General features: G+C 32.7%; 3 protein-coding genes and 1 non-coding gene across 4 annotated transcripts; 2 read left to right on the forward strand and 2 right to left on the reverse strand.

The window, feature by feature from the left end:
• Positions 1-1,824: 1,824 nt before the first annotated feature.
• LOC124823535 (12-oxophytodienoate reductase 3-like) lies at positions 1,825-4,813 on the forward strand. Its single transcript, XM_047295746.2, has 5 exons — positions 1,825-1,983; positions 2,073-2,213; positions 3,247-3,377; positions 3,634-3,816; positions 4,076-4,813. Exons 1-5 carry the CDS (start codon positions 1,922-1,924, stop codon positions 4,708-4,710), a joined length of 1,152 nt encoding a protein of 383 aa, XP_047151702.1. The 5' UTR covers positions 1,825-1,921; the 3' UTR covers positions 4,711-4,813.
• A 104-nt stretch (positions 4,814-4,917) lies between these two features.
• TRNAS-GCU (transfer RNA serine (anticodon GCU)) lies at positions 4,918-4,999 on the reverse strand. The gene has a single exon. It is a non-coding gene; the product is annotated as a tRNA-Ser (tRNA).
• A 3,094-nt stretch (positions 5,000-8,093) lies between these two features.
• LOC124823534 (auxin-binding protein ABP19a-like) lies at positions 8,094-8,971 on the forward strand. The gene has a single exon (XM_047295745.2). It carries the CDS (start codon positions 8,175-8,177, stop codon positions 8,799-8,801), a length of 627 nt encoding a protein of 208 aa, XP_047151701.1. The 5' UTR covers positions 8,094-8,174; the 3' UTR covers positions 8,802-8,971.
• Positions 8,972-9,844: 873 nt separating this feature from the next.
• On the reverse strand, positions 9,845-16,954 carry LOC124823533 (O-fucosyltransferase family protein). The gene is made up of 9 exons (XM_047295744.2): positions 16,470-16,954; positions 15,435-15,578; positions 15,207-15,279; positions 15,038-15,108; positions 14,863-14,951; positions 13,804-13,936; positions 13,293-13,525; positions 10,624-11,100; positions 9,845-10,504 (listed from the first exon to the last, which is right to left on the reverse strand). The coding sequence occupies exons 1-9, from the start codon at positions 16,902-16,904 to the stop codon at positions 10,312-10,314; spliced, it is 1,848 nt and encodes a 615-aa protein (XP_047151700.2). The 5' UTR covers positions 16,905-16,954; the 3' UTR covers positions 9,845-10,311.
• Between the last annotated feature and the right edge of the window lie 684 nt (positions 16,955-17,638).

Raw genomic sequence — 17,638 nt, forward strand, 5'->3', positions numbered from 1 at the left:
ATGTTCGTGAAAATTTGATAGCCATTGAACTGGTGAAAAGAATAAGGTTTAATAGGTTCGGAGGTCCCTATATTTGTGGGTTCGTTTCAATTGGGTCCTCCAATTTTGAAAGTGATCAATTTGGTCCCTAATTTAACAAAATTGAGTCAATAATACCCTTTCCGTTAAATGCAATGGACGACATTAACGTTTTAAACATGTGGTATGTTGAAGCATCCTTCAAATAAAACTGTGCAACCTGCAAATAAAAGGATGCCTCAATATGCTACATGTTTAAAAAGTTTACGTCGTCCATTACATTTAACGGAAAGGGTATTATTGACTCAATTTTGTTAAATTAGGGACCAAATTGATCACTTTCAAAATTGGAGGACCCAATTGAAACGAACCCACAAATATAAGGACCTCCGAACCTATTAAACCAAAGAATAATGAAGAAGCATTATGGCCAAAAATATTAAATCTCCAATTTTTTGATTGATTCCTAACTTTTATGTGAATCAACCTTAAATAGGAACTAAATCCCTAATTCTTATACACAAATATGTTAACTATCTTTTTTCCTTTTTTTTTATTTTAAAAACTCAAAGATCCACGTCAGAGTCATATGTATATCTAACAATTTGTCACGTTATTAAAACACTAACATCATCATATTTAACGATAGAGATCTAATTGTTGTAATTTTTACAAAATAAAGACTCAATTAAGACATGAAAGAAGAAAAGAACCTATTTGAGATTTTGAAAAGTTACAAAAATATTAAACCATATTTTAATTATGTATCCACCACATATGTCAAATAGCTTAATATAAACATAAAAGTTAACGAAACACTATAATACACTTTAAAAGAAAAATGAAAGATATCGAAAAAGCATTTTATAATTTTAAATGAAAACAATAATAAGTATGTTTTTATATTTGAATAAAGAATAATGATAAATTGAAAGCCATATGATTTTATACAACCAATTTACAGCTATTATTATTGTATAGGATTATGGTTCAAGATTGGACAGTTTTACCATAAAATCCAACTAGATTGAAAATTGCCAAGGATAATTACACTAAATATAAATATGATAATTATTAATTGAATCATTAGATTGGTATTAACTCAAAGTTAAATTTAAAATCTATAAATATATATTTGAGATAGATAAATAACATTTAATAAGTATTTATTACCATTTAATATATATTTATTATTAATATACTTGAATTCCTATTCACTTTGACATTAAAATATTATCTGAAATTAAGTTGGAAGAACAAATAAATAAAAAGGACTTCACAAACCAAAATAATAATTATTTATTAAATAATTTAATTAAATATCTTCATTTAATATTTTATCATTAAAGTTGTAATCTGATTATATATAAAGGTTGTTATCAAAATACTTTCTTTTTCTTTTAAAAAATGACTTTTGAACACTCAAACAATATTTGACTCCTCTTTTAAAAGTAATATAATCATAAAAAGTATATTTATGTAATTGTAAAAAAACAAAGGTAGATGCTAACTTATTGTATGCATGGAATTTATTAGAATTTCAAGACGCCTTCTACTGTAGAAGAAAGACTGTGTGCAGTCAATGGCCATTTCACAGTCAAAGTCTATGAATACAAAAATCTATCAGACTATCACGGTGAAGAAATGGCAAAAAAAAAAAAAATACAGAAACTTGATTTAATTTTGATGAAGAAATTAAAAGGTATTCGTGTTCTATTTCGCAAGATGTTTGAACATGTGGTAACCGACCACAGAGAGAATATAAATCACGTGGAAGTCAAAGCGCGTGAAACATATGCAGCAGAACATGGATTACTATATATATGGTACCCAAGTGCGTCGTAGGTTGGCACCATTGAACATTGTCTGATTGCCACCTTCATCACTTCCTCTTCTTTCAACAATGGCAGATATCTCCAGCCTTTTTTCTCCTTACAATATGGGAAAATTCAACCTCTCTCACAGGTCACTCACTTTTCATTGCCTTCTTCTTGAATCTATACCCACAAAATCTATGAATTGAGCACTAACTGTTTGATTTAAGTTTTGTGCAGGGTTGTGTTGGCTCCCATGACAAGATGCAGAGCGTTGAAGGGGATTCCAAACGCAGCGCATGTAGAGTACTACGCTCAGAGATCAACTCCAGGTGGATTTCTCATCACTGAAGGCACTTCCATCTCTCCCACTTCTTCTGGGTACATTCTACCTATCTCTTCTCGCTATTATTATCTCTCTACTGTTGTTTAATTTAGGGATAAACAACCAATCAATTGTTCTTTAATTTTTTGTTTGTGATGAAAATTATGTTTAGGGGTATTTGAGGATTGAATTAGATCAATTTGATGAAAAATAATGGTATACCATTCATTTATTTTGGTTTTGTTCCTTCATCATTCGATTTATTTTATGTTTTGAAAAAAGATATACAGATATGGAAAGGAGAGATGAAATATATACAAATTAATCTAGCAAAATAATTTAAAGTTTACATTTTTCGTTTTAGGAAAAGCTACAAAGTATACCTTCAAATATATGTAATGCGTTAAAACATGATTTAATAATATCTCAAAAGATAAATCAATGTTAGGTAATAAATTCCAGGTTCATTGTTCTTGATTATATGAGCATGACACTAATTTATGATATTGAATATGCAATAAATTTTGGTTTGAGTTTAAATTTTATCAATTTTCAACATATATGTACAGAATCCTAAATCAGATTCAATTCAATAAAAAATCAATTTATTTATTTTATTTCAAACTCTCCGGATTTTCATTTTGTTTTCTAGTTTTTCGGTTGAGTTACACTTACCATGATTCGTGTGAGTGATTTGAATCATTGTTGAAAATGATATTCATGAAACCATCATTAATCTTTTAAATTTTTTAATATGTGATTACTGAAACCACCGTCCATATTAATCCAATTTTTTTTTCATTTTTACTCAAATCAATTTGCTTAACCAATGGTAATAATTAAGCAATTAATTTAAAAAAAAATTCTTATTTTCTTTTGTAAAAAGTATATTGATAATATCGAATATTATATATTTTTAAAAAGTATTTATATTTTTTAATCATTATTCACCAAATAATGATTAACTAATATAACCGTAAAAGAATTGACATTTTTTAGCTCTTATGTAGTATTTTTGTAATTGATTATATAGTTTGGTGCACGATATGAGCAGTGAGTAGTAACTAATAAGTGGTGATGCTGATGCAGGTTTCCTCACGTGCCTGGAATATACACTGATGAACAAGTGGAAGCATGGAGAAGTGTAGTGGATGCCGTGCACGCCAAAGGCAGCATCATCTTCTGTCAACTTTGGCATGTTGGCCGCGCATCAAATCCAGGTAAGATGCATATGCTCCTTTAGTGTTCGTATTCTAGGCTTTGACTCAATTAATTAATTTTTAACAGGTTATAACAACACAAATTTCACATATTTTGCATTGAAGCATACATGTATGAAAAAATGATTCTTAACTTTTCATACAGATATTTGCATCATGATAAATTCCATTCCATCCTTAATTATGTCTTTTTATATGACATTCACTTTTCAGTGAATTGTTCACTCATTTAGCACCTTAAGTGGATTTGAAACAGTGTATCAACCTGGTGGGGCTGCACCTATTTCGTCCACCAGTAAACCCATATCAGAGAAGTGGAGGGTTCTCATGCCAGATGGGTCCCATGGCGTGTTCTCAGAGCCTCATGCTCTCACCACTGCTGAAATATCTGAAGTAGTGCAGCACTATCGCCAATCAGCAATTAATGCAATTCGAGCAGGTTAATTAAGTTGTACTTTATTGTTTTGCTAAGTATAACATCTACTTTTTCAATTTTCAATGAAAAAAAAGTTATTTAGATAAATTTGATTTGAGTAAAATAGTCTTAACAAAGTTAAGTTTTATATTTGAAAAGAGAAAGAAAGAGTGAATGACAGTATAAAATAAAAGTAAAAAATTCTTGTGTGGAAGGACGACTGTTCTTCCTATATATCTATGGTGACGATGAAATGTGACACACTATATCTACACTAGCACAGGTTTTGATGGAATCGAGATTCATGGGGCACATGGGTATCTCATCGATCAGTTCTTGAAGGACGCAATCAACGACCGAACAGATGAATATGGTGGATCACTAGAAAACCGGTGCAGGTTCCTAATGCAGGTGGTTGAAGCTGTTGTTTCTGCTATTGGGGCAGAAAGACTTGCTGTCAGAATTTCACCAGCAATTGATCACATGGATGCCTTTGACTCTGACCCACTTGGGCTAGGCTTAGCAGTGATTGAGAAACTGAACAAATTCCAGAAAGAAAAGGGCACAAAACTGGCTTACCTTCATGTTACTCAGCCTCGATTCACCCTTCTTGAGAGAACCGAGGCAGAGAGGGAAGAAGACAGTGTTGATCTGATGCAGCAGTGGAGAAGGGCTTATGAGGGAACATTGATGTGCAGTGGTGGCTTTACTAGGGACTCAGGAATGAAAGCTGTGGCTCAAGGCCTTGCTGACTTGGTTTCCTTTGGTCGTCTTTTCATCTCTAATCCAGACTTGGTTTCAAAGCTGAAGCTTAATGCACCTCTCACCAGCTACAACAGGAACACCTTTTACACCTCAGATCCTGTCATTGGTTACACAGATTATCCTTTCCTGCAAAACCAAACTCATGCAAATTAAGGATATGATTGATTTTAGTTTCCTAAATTAGAGTTAATCTTTGTATTTCTGTAATTTGAAAAAATAAAATTGTTTTAATGAATTATATGTCCTTTACATTCTACATTTGTTTTTCTTTCATATAATTTTTAACTGCATAATATATTTCTTCTGCAAAACTGCATTTTTCTTTCAAAGTTATGATGAACAAACAAAAAAAGAGAGAAGCGTCGCCTGAGAGATTCGAACTCTCGCGGGGAAACCCCATGTACTTAGCAGGCACACGCCTTAACCACTCGGCCAAAGCGACTTCTTGTGAGCTGAAATCTGTATTTAAAATATATTATAAAAATGTTTCTTTTTGAAAGTAGAAGATTCAAAATAATAATGAACACTCAATAGAATGCTTCAGAACTTATATATAACGTTGTAATATTTTGCAAGCATTTGGACTATTATTTATCAGTGAGCTTACTTGAATAAACAATGGTGTATATTGTTACTCTTTTGTTCGCAACTTGTAGAAAATCAAATTATATTTAAAGAGATAAAGGAAAAACATACTTGGGCTGTTGATTACGATAAAAGATAGAATAGAAAGAATATTTGCAAATTGCATTAGCGTAAAACATTGTTCTCATAAAATCATGTAAGGAAAAGTATTTGTTAGTATTTTTCTGGTTGAAAGTTTAAGTAAGCTCAGTGTCTACTAATTTTACAATATTTTAAAACAATAAAAAACAATTATATATAATTAATATTTTATATATCACATAAAATAATTTTGTAATTTTAAAACATATTGACTATATTTTCCTTAATCATATTTTTCTTGTTTATATTTTTAGAAAAATAATTCTAATAAATTATTAAAGATATAACAAAATATTTAATGTTTTCTTTCATTTAATTTTGAAATACAAAGGAATCATAAAACTCAATATTTTTAAGACTATACTGGTCACTAAATCGACAGTGGTTCAAAATTTAATAGTTTAGTCATAATTAAATTTGTATTAAAACTTATTTTAATATTTATATCATATCAAACAGATTTGAGTCTTATAAGATTCATCGCCTATCTATCAATAAATATTGTTAACATAATATATTACGAATTCACATTAATGTTTATTCATTTAGACATTGCACAACTATTTCTTGCATACAATTTTTATTAAATTATTATTTTAATATTGTTAGTATAATAGTATATGAATTACTTTAGGTTCTTCCAAGAAGGGAAATGGAAAATTCTTGATTTTATAGCAAGGACCCATAGCTACACTAGCATGTGATCCTCGCTTTGTCCCGTAATGTTTGAAAAACACTCGTGACTTATCCCAACACTTATTTTCTTTTTTGGCCTTTTTTCTATCATATATATATATATATATATATATATATATATATATATATATATATTACAATTCTTGAATTCCTTTTTTCTAAATTCTAAAATGGGTTCCGTTTATTAATACACATTAGTTTACATATAAATTAATTTAAGGATGTTTTATTAAACATCTTCCGGAAGACTTTTAAAAAAAGAAAAACAAGAGAAACAAAGTGAAGTAATTTTTTTAATAAATATTAAAAGTAATTTATTTAAAAAGCATAAAAATTTAGATAAAGCATGAATTTTTATAAACTGATTAATGCACAGATTTTTTTAACTTTCTGGGAAAAACTTAGAATCATTAAAAAGTATTTAACTCAACGGATTTGAATTTTTTTTTTTTGAAAACATGGATAAGGTACGTGCATGGCAGCTCATCAGTAATTTGTACAGATATAAGAAACGTAGCAGTGTCCTGCAATGGTTCTCTTGGCAGCATCTCACAGACACAATCGACAAGGAAATTCAAATTATGACAGTGAAAGTGATACCAATGCCACCCTTTTCTTGAATTTGGTAAGAAGTGAATGACCAGTGTTGATTTACAATGACATGCTTATCCTTATCAGTACTTGGAGCATCCAACAAACGTAGCAGATTTGCAATATGTTTGCGAGGTACCATTGACCAAAAGAATGGTAATTGCTAAGATGATTAAAATAAATGAAGATCTTCATTACTCTTTGCGTTGCATGTCGGGGAACACCAAGTTGACCTTTTGCCAGGTTCCCTGGAAGAAGGGGAATGTATGGCAACCTCATATACATGTGCTTGCTTAATATCCACACTAACACACAAACAAGGGTAGCTGTCAAAATGTCTTTTTATGCCCTTCATTTCTTTCTTTTGCTATGCTGTTGAGGACCACCATATGTTTGTCATTTTCAGATTTTCTTATTGTTTCTGGGAATGAACGTTAAATTTACAGTCTGTGAAAATTTCTGTAAGTAGAAAGGGAAAAAATGAGTGTCTATTTGGATAACATAAATAGTAAACAGAAACTGTGTCACTCTTGCAGATCATGATTGAGAGTATGCTAGAAGAGAAATTGTTGTTCAGACTCCAAATTTAGATAGAAGTTTATTATGGCAAGTACACTGCTTTTTTCAAATAGGAAGATAAATTGAACGAGTTCACCCAAAATCCTAAAGCAAACACCAAATTCAACTAAATGATAATTTTGATAGACACTATTTATTTAGTCCTTGACAATTTTACACTTTGATGCCTTAAATCCATATCCACCATTTGAAGGGTCACAAGAAAAAAAGAAACTTAGAATCTTCAAGTATCTGAGTAGGAGCAATATTTACAATTTCTTGAAAAACACTCAATAGAGTCCAAGAATAGACATTATTCCAACTTATCCATGTTATAATGTTGATTCTGACATATATAGCATTGGAAACATTACCAAAGAATGTCTCAAGCACTAAAGTTGAAGAATTAACAAAAAAAAGTATAATCTATGTATCTACACTATGCTTCAATCAAATGAACCAATGAAACCCATTGGATTTGGATGATATATACTCATACAATACAACACTGAAAACATCATCATTTTACCTTAAACCCCAGTACTTTCATTTACTGTTATCCCTGTTCCTTCGTTAGTTACTAAATTCTGCATAATATCAATATCACCTTGAGCATGGCTGTTCAATGTTCACTTAAGACAGATTGAAGCAGAATTATAAAGAACAGCATTACCAGAAAGTGATCTTAGTTTAGGTCATTACCAGTAATCACGAATGCAAAATAGAGCACTTGAAATAATATCTATCAGAGTAAAAGAAGATACTCGAAAGATGCCTGTGTTCCTTCTACATTCAAACAAAAAGTAGGTCCTTGTTATCTACGAAAAAGTTTGACACTCACATGCACCAATCCAAGCTCAAATTATGTCCTTTATGGCCATCAGTGAGAAAAATCTATCCATATCAAATCATATCGAAACAATTCAATGGCCATGGTGAAGAGAGGTCCATACCCTCCCCTCAAATTATATATAGTGTAACCAACCAAACACCTTTACTAATACTGCATCAAGTTAAGGTGAGAGCATTCCAATCTACAATAAGCGATGATTCTCATTATCTCCCTCGTTTTTTCTCTTTTCTCCTTCTCCCATGCTTCTGTCCTAGATTTCTGCGTGGCAGATCTTGCAGGTCCTATTGGTCCTGCAGGATACTCCTGCAAGAAGCCTTCAAAGGTCACAGCAGATGATTTTGCTTACAGTGGCCTTGCCATTGCTGGTAACACCTCAAATATTATCAAAGCTGCAGTGACACCTGCATTTGATGCTCAGTTTCCTGGTGTAAATGGCCTTGGAATATCGGCAGCCCGCCTGGACTTGGCAGGAGGTGGAGTTATACCACTTCATACTCATCCCGGAGCTTCAGAATTACTTGTTGTAATACAAGGAAGCATTTTGGCAGGATTCATTTCATCTGACAACTCTGTCTACATCAAAAAACTTAATAAGGGGGATGTTATGGTATTCCCTCAAGGCTTGCTGCACTTCCAAATCAATGCAGGTGGTTCTTCAGCCCTGGCTATTGTTAGCTTCAGTAGCTCCAACCCTGGTCTGCAAATTCTGGACTTTGCTTTGTTCAAAAGTAATTTCCCCACACCACTGATAGTGGAAACCACTTTCCTTGATGCTGCTCTGGTGAAGAAGCTTAAGGGTGTTCTTGGAGGTTCAGGCTAAACCATGGGTAGTTATCCATGTTAGAGACTGAACTCAAGCATGTTGTATCTCATGTTTAAGTTGATTTATCGCCTGGGTCTACATTTGGATTTAGTATGCATGTGTAGGTAGGACTCTTCTTTGAGCAAGCTTTGTAGTTGAGAATAAAACTTGAGGCGATTTGGTTGTTATTGTGATTTTTATTGTTATCAAGTTTCAGTTGAAGGCAGATGATTTCGTACTTCAGAAAATTGAGCTGAGATGACTTTAATATGTGGCCTTTTCTCGTGTGTATTTTTATGAATAATGATTGTAAAATTTTGACATGCACTTGCAATCCAACAATGTAAAAATTTAAACTTGGCTTTTTCAGAAAATGCATGAAGCCCACTTCTTACTAAGTACAGGGGTCTTCTATTCTATACAGTAATAAGGAGTGTTTTGTTACCATAGTTCTGCTATGTTTATTCAAACTTGCTAGAATCTTAAACATTATTTTAAATAAAATACATGTTCTGTCAACCCACTAGGTAAAAAGAAATTCAATGAGTTGTTTTAACGTATTTTATAGATACTTAACTGTTCAGCACCAGAGTGATGGGGGTGAGGTACTAACAAGATAATGTCTAATGAAGTTTTTTTTACACCCTTTTCATTATTTAGAAAAAAATGTCTGACTCGCCTTTTCAAGATGCACTCCCTCTATCCTAAAACAATAGCCATTCTACTTTCTTTTCTTTCAACATAATAGTTTTTTTTAACCTTTTTAAACCACATATAATAAAAAATAATAAATAAAGTACCACCTAGAGACACAAGTAGTTGACAGCTGAAGATTTTTTTTACTGATTTTATATTAATTGAGTTTTTTTTTTACAGGTGTATTATCAGCTTCAGAGACAGTTATTTTATAATGGAGAGTTCAAAGGACTCTAAGCCAAAACTTTAACATAAAGACTTCAGCTTCATTTAGTGGACTCCATGAGTTTCTCGCAATAAACAATTTATGAGAAGAAATATATTAAAAGAGTACATTCCTAGTATTACTTTTCTAAAGAAACCAGTTTAAAAAATCGATGAAACTAGATTTCTATTCTTTAATCTTATTGTACAACAAGAATACAACTTATTCAGTCCCACCCCCTTCTCCTGCTATTAGTACAAGCAATGAATAAAATATAATCTAGAAAGAAAGAAAAACCATTCATAAGTGTGGTTAGAGATGAGGTCTGCTTAAAAAGGTACGGTGTTTAATTTCTATTGCATGTATTGACAGTGTATACTCTGGCCTGCCCGTGCTCGATCCTTAAATTTAATACTGCTGCTAGGAATCTCAGTTTCTTATCCCCCCACCTTGGCTATTTATAATCTTATCCCAACAGCCAGGAAATCATAGCACCTTACCAGACAGCCGAGCACATTGCTATCTCCTCAAGACGGAAGTATGGAATATATCAGATAGTTTGTGTCTTTTGATTGTAGCTCTGCCATGACATCATAAGACAGACAACCTTGAGTGGCGTCTCTACTGCTATCTTGTTTCACAAATACATCCTGGCAGAGGATTCGCATAAAAACTTTCCTCCAGCTTTGGAAATTCTCCAGGTTCCCTTCGGTATGGACCACCAATTCGGTCTTCGTGCAGTTTTTTGACCTTGGAGCTAAACTTTTTCCATGAAAATTTTCCTTCATCCAACTGATCAACAAGATTAACAAAATTCATCCTGCATCAACCATTGAAATAAATTAGTGAGAATGAAGAATCAGTTAACACAGATCTAAAATGCATATCATCAAATCATCATGTTCCACATAATAAAGAAACAGGTTAGGAATACATTACTTGTCTGGATTGATGGTCTTCTTGAAGTTTTCAAAGCGCCTATGACCTTGTACCGCCTTTGCCATATTTCCATCATAAGTGTAAAGAAAAACGTCACTCTTTAGGGCGACAACATAGTCTATACCGGCCAACATGTTCTGATGATTCTTGAAAGGATTCAACTCTTCTTCAGAGGACAGAGAGGAATGAGAGAAAATGTTGGGGAAATCATCCTTGAGATATTTCATACTCCCTCTTCCAAATGCATCTCCAGCTACTAGATAAATCCTGGTGTGTGATGGAAAACCCAATGCTTTAAGCAATAGGGAAGTTTCCCTTGGAGTTAATGGACAACCTCCTAGCAATCTCCTCTCAGTCCCATTAATCTCCTTCTCCTTCCAGTGACTGACTTCATATCGCATCTGTCTCAGTTCTTCATCTTCTTCTGCAGTCAAATTATGACTGCATCCTGTAAATGCAAGCATATCCTTCTCATATCTATAACAGATTGCAATAGTGTAAGGTTAGAAGTAAGATATTTATTTAAACTTGACAAAAATACAAATATCTTCTGCGTTAAGATCATCAAAGGAGTGCAAAACTAGGTAATGCTTCGGATCCTTATTCCGTGAGACAACTTATAGAATCTGATTCAGTGTACCAGTTAATTAAACTCTAAGCGCATATCATCCAAAAATATGGAAGCAGGTTTAACATCTGATTCAATCTGAAATAGACATTGATGACAATTTAATTATACAGCCAACAACTGTAGGGTCCAAATCTTTGACTTTCATTAAAAAAAAAAAAAGCAGTTCTAAACTTGCACAAAATCTGTCCGGGTTCAAAATTTCCATGATCAAGATGGCCGAGGAAAACTAGTTAATTACTTGTTCAAACTCATTTATTTAGTTAAACAAACAAACTCAAGATTGATATTAAACTTTCAAAAGCTCCCCTTAATCACATAAAGTTAGATTAGAAGGAAATGAAAGGTTAGGATAAGAAATAGCTCTTTAAACATGATCTACATCTCTATCTGTCTTATATATATATATATATATATATATATATAAACAATGGTATCAGAGCCAATGGTTCGTATTGGTGACCGGCTCAAACGAGTATAATGATTCCTGTATCAAAAGTCTTCTTGGCGAAGGGTTCCAGATAAGCGTGTCTCATTGAGGTGAATGGCGGTACAAAGGGGTACTCGTGGTTGGAATGCTTCCGCTGGAGGGGGAGTGTACCAATGTGGAAGGGACTCACCCTTGAGGGGGAGATTGTTGGGAATCCAAGTGTGAGTTTAAGTCTAACTCAACCCCCAAAACCGGAAACTGGCTTATAAGATGAGGTCAATATGGGACTTCCAACACATCCCATCGATAGGCTCTAACTTGGCTCTGATACCATGTTAAGAAGTGAGCTTTAAGCCTAACTCAACCCCACAAAACCGGCTAGTAAAATGATGTTTGCACCCACTTATATACTCTAAATTGACCTTATCTCTAGTTGATGCAACCCCACAAAACCGGCTAGTAAAATGATGTTTGCACCCACTTATATACTCTAAATTGACTTTATTTCTAGTTGATGTAAGACTTCCAACATATATATTTCTCTAGTTGATGTGAGACTTCCAACATATATTTATATATATATATATATATATATATATATACACATATATTAATACTGAGTGGTACTTAGTATTAAACATTATTTTTCAACGCAAAAATTTGATATATTTTATTGATCTTTGTTATTTATATATTGCTTATGAAATAAGTTATAATTTTTTAGGACAAAATACATTTTGTATGCCTGGAAAGTTCTTAAAATACTAATTACATCTTAAAAAATTCATATTAATTTCCTCCCTCTAAAATTTAAACATATTTTATAAGTTTCTCAGAAATTATAAATGGTGTTAATTATACATTTAACAAAAATTACTTTAATTGTAAAGTTAAAAGGTCAAAATCGTATTCATGAAATGTTTTGGTATAATTACTATTACTAACAAAAACAAATAACTAAATAGTACTATGTATAAATTTTGATGGACAAGGAATAAAAATAATACCAGAAGTTTTTGGAAAACATATTTAATACATTTGAAATACGAAAACACACTTTCCCCTTTTTTATTTACAAAATTATGAAAATGTAATAGTCTAAAAGTTTTTAATTTCACATATCACATGTCAAACACATTTTTATATTAATAAATAGTTATCTAGTGTTAATATAGCTATTAAATATTATATTAATAAACAAAAATCTTCATAAAAGCATATTAACTAAATTATAAATGAACTAAACAAGCTAAGCTCAAACTTTGTTTCTTTCACAAGTTCAAGCTTTCAATTAGGCTGTTTAAACAAATGAACCACGTCCAATTTTTTTTTCACAAGTCAAACCCAAGCTTCAGGGGTTCGAAATGGCTTGGCTTGACTGTTTAACCCCTAATGTCAACCATCCCTTTGAAATTAAGAGATATGGTGAAAAGGTCTAAATAGCAATTGATAAGCAACTTGGGAGAACCATACAACAAAAGCTATTCTATGCAGTTAGATCTTAACCTCCACCCTAACCCTTCATATGAATGCATAACGATAAAAAGTAGAAGAGAGAAGAAGGAAAAAATCCAGCATACATTTGTATCAGAATATTAAATTGTAACTTGCCTCAAATGAAGGGCAAGATACGAACTTCCATTCTGTTGCATCCTAGATACTAGCGTGTTTCCAAATTCCTCAATTGGAGCTGAATACTTCAGTGCTCTGTAATTTACACGGCATCTTAGTTTCTGTATGGAATGTGGAATGTCATTATTGGCAAGCCTGGAATCGGTATGAGTGAAATAGATCACTTTGTGCTGCTTTAGGAGGGGAAGAACCTCAGTCTTATAATAAGGAACCTGTACATAAACATTATGTATATATTTAACCATGGTTATTAGAAATATAATGAAGGAGCACAATGGTATTGTGTGAATAAAATTCAAACGTTATGATACAATGCCATTCATAATGAGAGTTGATAGTGATGTTTTCATTTTTCTTAAAAACATAACTGGCTACCAAAAAGACCATGTGGACGGATGACCAACTTCAATAAGAAAGCAAGAATCAATTAATCAGACATACTATTCCAGATTTGAAAAAGAAGTAATCGCAGTTGAAAAGTTTTGTGGACCTTGGACCAAGATATTGGAGTTTTTGGGAAAGGCTCAATTCCAGCATAAGCATGAGGTAATTTCTCAACTATGTGTACATCATCCTTCAGCATATGAATAAAATACTTCCAATCAAACAAATCCTTGAAGCCACTGCACATATATTAAACCAATTAAGTTGTAGACCAGAAAGTATTCAACAAGAGAATGGAAACTCATCACTTAATAAGTTAAAAAACTATAACGAAAGGGAGAATACATGAAGGAGAGATTAGGAAAACCAGTTAGATCTTTCTGCCAACACCCTTTCTATTAAAGACAAACTTGTGATAATTGTCCACAAAAAGATGTTGATTGTATGATAGCAATGGATTGCATACTTCTAAAATAATGTTACAAAAGTACCAAAGGAATAATGCTGTATTCCCACATCTCTTGGACATAATTAATCAGCCGAAGTTCTAAGCTGCTGCATGATTTGAACAAAAATAACACTCCAAGAAGGGGGTGTCAGTGACCTGGGTGAGTTGAATTTAATCTATTTTTTTACCCATCCCAAATAAATTTCATTTGGTTGGGCTGGGTTTACATTTTTTTTATCTAGAAAACACAACTCAATTCAATCATAATTGGGCATGATTGAGTTAATCATCAAGTTGAGTAATTAATATCACATTTTACTAAAAAAAATTGTCAACACTTCTCAATATCATAAGGCAACACAATAATTATAGCACATACCTAAACCATATTCATATCATAAAACATAAAAACATAATGATAAAATTGTTAAACAATTAATATTCTCATTGTATATTTATTAAGTACATGGGTTCAGTCACGGACCCATAACCCAAACCATTTCTAATTGGTTGCACTACAAAATACTCAACAAATACACAAAAATGTAATTGGGGTTGGGTTGGGTGGGTTTGTGGGTAACTTGCTTACACACGTAATCTGAATCATATATCAATTCGTACATATAATTAGCATTGATTGAAACTAAATATTGCTTTAGGCTTGCAAGAAACAAGGACATATCTAACTGCATAGTAGGAAAGGGAAAGGAAAAAAACCTATCATCAGCCCAATAGGAGGTGTGATCAAGAGAAGGAAGAACAAGCGTTGCCTTCATAATCTTAGCAACAGCAACCATATCGCATATCTGCAATCAAATGTATATTGAGAAGAAATCAGGTTATTGCAGCCAAACTTTCTATTATGTACCATCAGAAATCAACACAGCCAGACCCCAAATCTCATCTGATTCAGACCACCATTTGCATTTACTAGAATGTAGCCGTTGACCTTTGCATCTAGCTCTGGCAAAAGAGAATGTCAAAAGTGAGAAGAGAAAAATCTTGGAATAACCTATTGCATGACGAGAGAAAGAAGTATACTTGATAATATAACTTCATACTTTTACGATTACTTGGAAGATCTATGCATTGGGTGAAATTGTCACTGTTGGGCTTAGACCAGATCCCTGGATCCTAAATAAAAAGCAGACTTTTATAAACGAAAAGACAAAGACATGTTTGAATAGGCCTATAAATTACCCTTTTTTCCATTTCATGTACTTCCTTGAATCATTTGAAAACCAAACATAATTAAGTCAATAAACTTGAGATACAGATTTGAGACTTACTTCAGCCATGGCAGTATGGCTGCCACCTACTCCCGTTGCTAATGTTTTTAATGTTCGTTCAACATCACTTGCTCCCCCCCTATATGCATAACCAAGGGAGCTTTTGTCCATTAGATTTAGACTAGCAATGGAGTCAGGCAGTTCCTGATAAAATGGTAAAATAATTTACTAGGTAAGATAAGAAATGCAAACACAATCCCCACACCCTACAAATATTAATGTTGTAACGCAAAAGGATACAAGCACCTAGTCGGAAATCGGATCATGATATATCAATCTACTTCTTAATCTCTACGTAGATTATTTTCACAATGGGGTAGAATAAGAGTAGCTGTCTATGGTTAACAGCCATAAATTCACAGCCTAGTGCAAAAGACGAGGCTCCCACAAAGTAGACAGAGTGCAGCACATAAAAAATCAAAACTAAACTTAATTGGGTTTTCCACTTTACTTTAAGTGTTAAAATGATAAAATATTATGTAACAGTTAAGAAAGTGGGGCTCCCCTGCTATTCCAAACAACCCAGTAGCTCACAAAAAATCAGATAGTTTCAAACACAAAAGTAAATAACTAGTACTCACAAAAGTACTCAAAGAAAAAAGCACAATTGCCCAGTTTCAGAACAAGTTGCAAATGAAAAGGTTGAATAAGAAATCCCATTATTTTAAGGAAATTATACTGTTTTGCACCTGAAACACAAGATTTCCTATAAATCACACCAAAATTTCAAATTAAAAAATATCAACCTGAATTCTAGATCGGATGAAAGAAAATCTAATTTAAGTAATTAACTCGAACCTTCTGCAGCAACAAAAATAGATCCACAATAAGCATAATAAATAAATAGAGTCTCCACTCAAAAACAAACTAATAAACACTATAAAATTCAGCTCCTTTCCCAAGTTAAATATTGACAGCAGTCTTCCTAAAACTTGAAGAACTTTCATCGCAGTAAGAAATTTACAATAACATGATCAAAGAATGTCGATTGACAGGAGGCAGTAGCAGAGTAAAATATGATGCCAACTAACCAACCTTATCTGATTGAGCTCTTTCAATGGCAGATCCAAGCCAGCCAGTGGCACATATCTTGAGAACACCAATGAAGATGCACAACCCACAGAACGCCAAGAACATCAAGTGCCCAATTTTCTTCTTTTCCCTAAACCCCAAATCCTCAACAATGGAAGCAAGGGGCTTCTTCAACAGCCCCCTCACATGCACTCTCTGGGTCACGTGATTGTGACTGTGCCTCCCCACTGGAACACCCTCCGACGCCTCTTCCGATCTGGGCGAGTTGATTTGGAGCTCAACCTCACCGGAGCCGCCGTTGGAGTTGGCGCCGTCAGTGTTGCGCTTGAAGGAGTGGGCGCGGCGAGTCATTGGGCCGGAGAACCGCGGGCTGTTGACTCGCTGGGACACCCCATCGGAAGCGTTGTGATGGTGATTCGATTCGGAGAATATCGCCATTAGAGTTACACCCAAGCTTTTTCTGCACTTGTATTTGTACTTGTAGTGCCTGTATTATACTTCTAATAATAATGATGATGATTAGTTAATTTGGTTATTATTTATTATTAAAATATCATTTCAAAGACCAATTCAGTAATAAATTAATAAATATTTTATTATAAAATTATAATATTTAAAATTTATTAAAATTATAAACCAACTCAGATTTATTAATCTTTCCGTAACAAATAGTTGATTTTTCTTAATAATGACTACTTTTTCTCTCTCCCCTTTATTACGCGTCCTGAACTCCAGACATATATACACTGCTTCATAGGTTGTTCTTAGTCTTTTCTCTTCTTCTTCTTGGTGAAGAGAATTAAAAAAAAAAAAACTCAATTTATGGAGTGTAATGATTCCTGTTCCTAATCATTGCATGGCTGCTTCTATATTTAAGGAAAGATGTTGGTTCTGTTTTGCGTTTGTTTTTAGTTGTAATTAATTAAGAATGAGCTAATAATAATTTGACTTATTTTAATTTGCAACAAAATTAAATTTCTAATGGTTACATATCTGTAACTGTTTCCTATACTCAGTTAAAGGGAAAAAAAAACTAATTCCTTTCAACTAAATTTAACGTGGAAAAAAATAACTATTTCCTTATTGACATTTAAATTTATTTACAATTATTATATTTCTATATTTAAAAATTAATCATTATTTGTTTGTTTGTGTCTCATAATTAATTAATA

Source organism: Vigna umbellata, chromosome 1 (assembly GCF_029865625.1).
Source record: "Vigna umbellata cultivar VRB3 chromosome 1, Vumbellata_1.0, whole genome shotgun sequence".
Classification (NCBI taxonomy): domain Eukaryota; kingdom Viridiplantae; phylum Streptophyta; class Magnoliopsida; order Fabales; family Fabaceae; genus Vigna; species Vigna umbellata.

Excerpts from the sequence above, each read along its gene's own strand:
- LOC124823535 (XM_047295746.2), top strand. The coding sequence starts at position 1,922 with ATGGCAGATATCTCCAGCCTTTTTTCTCCTTACAATATGGGAAAATTC. Across the intron at positions 2,214-3,246 it reads ATCTCTCCCACTTCTTCTGG|GTTTCCTCACGTGCCTGGAA; the intron begins GTACATTCTACC and ends ATGCTGATGCAG. Across the intron at positions 3,378-3,633 it reads TGGCCGCGCATCAAATCCAG|TGTATCAACCTGGTGGGGCT; the intron begins GTAAGATGCATA and ends GATTTGAAACAG.
- LOC124823534 (XM_047295745.2), top strand. The coding sequence starts at position 8,175 with ATGATTCTCATTATCTCCCTCGTTTTTTCTCTTTTCTCCTTCTCCCAT.
- LOC124823533 (XM_047295744.2), bottom strand. The coding sequence starts at position 16,904 with ATGGCGATATTCTCCGAATCGAATCACCATCACAACGCTTCCGATGGG. Across the intron at positions 15,109-15,206 it reads TCTTCCAAGTAATCGTAAAA|AGCTAGATGCAAAGGTCAAC; the intron begins GTATGAAGTTAT and ends CTCTTTTGCCAG. Across the intron at positions 13,937-14,862 it reads TCCTATTGGGCTGATGATAG|TGGCTTCAAGGATTTGTTTG; the intron begins GTTTTTTTCCTT and ends ATATATGTGCAG.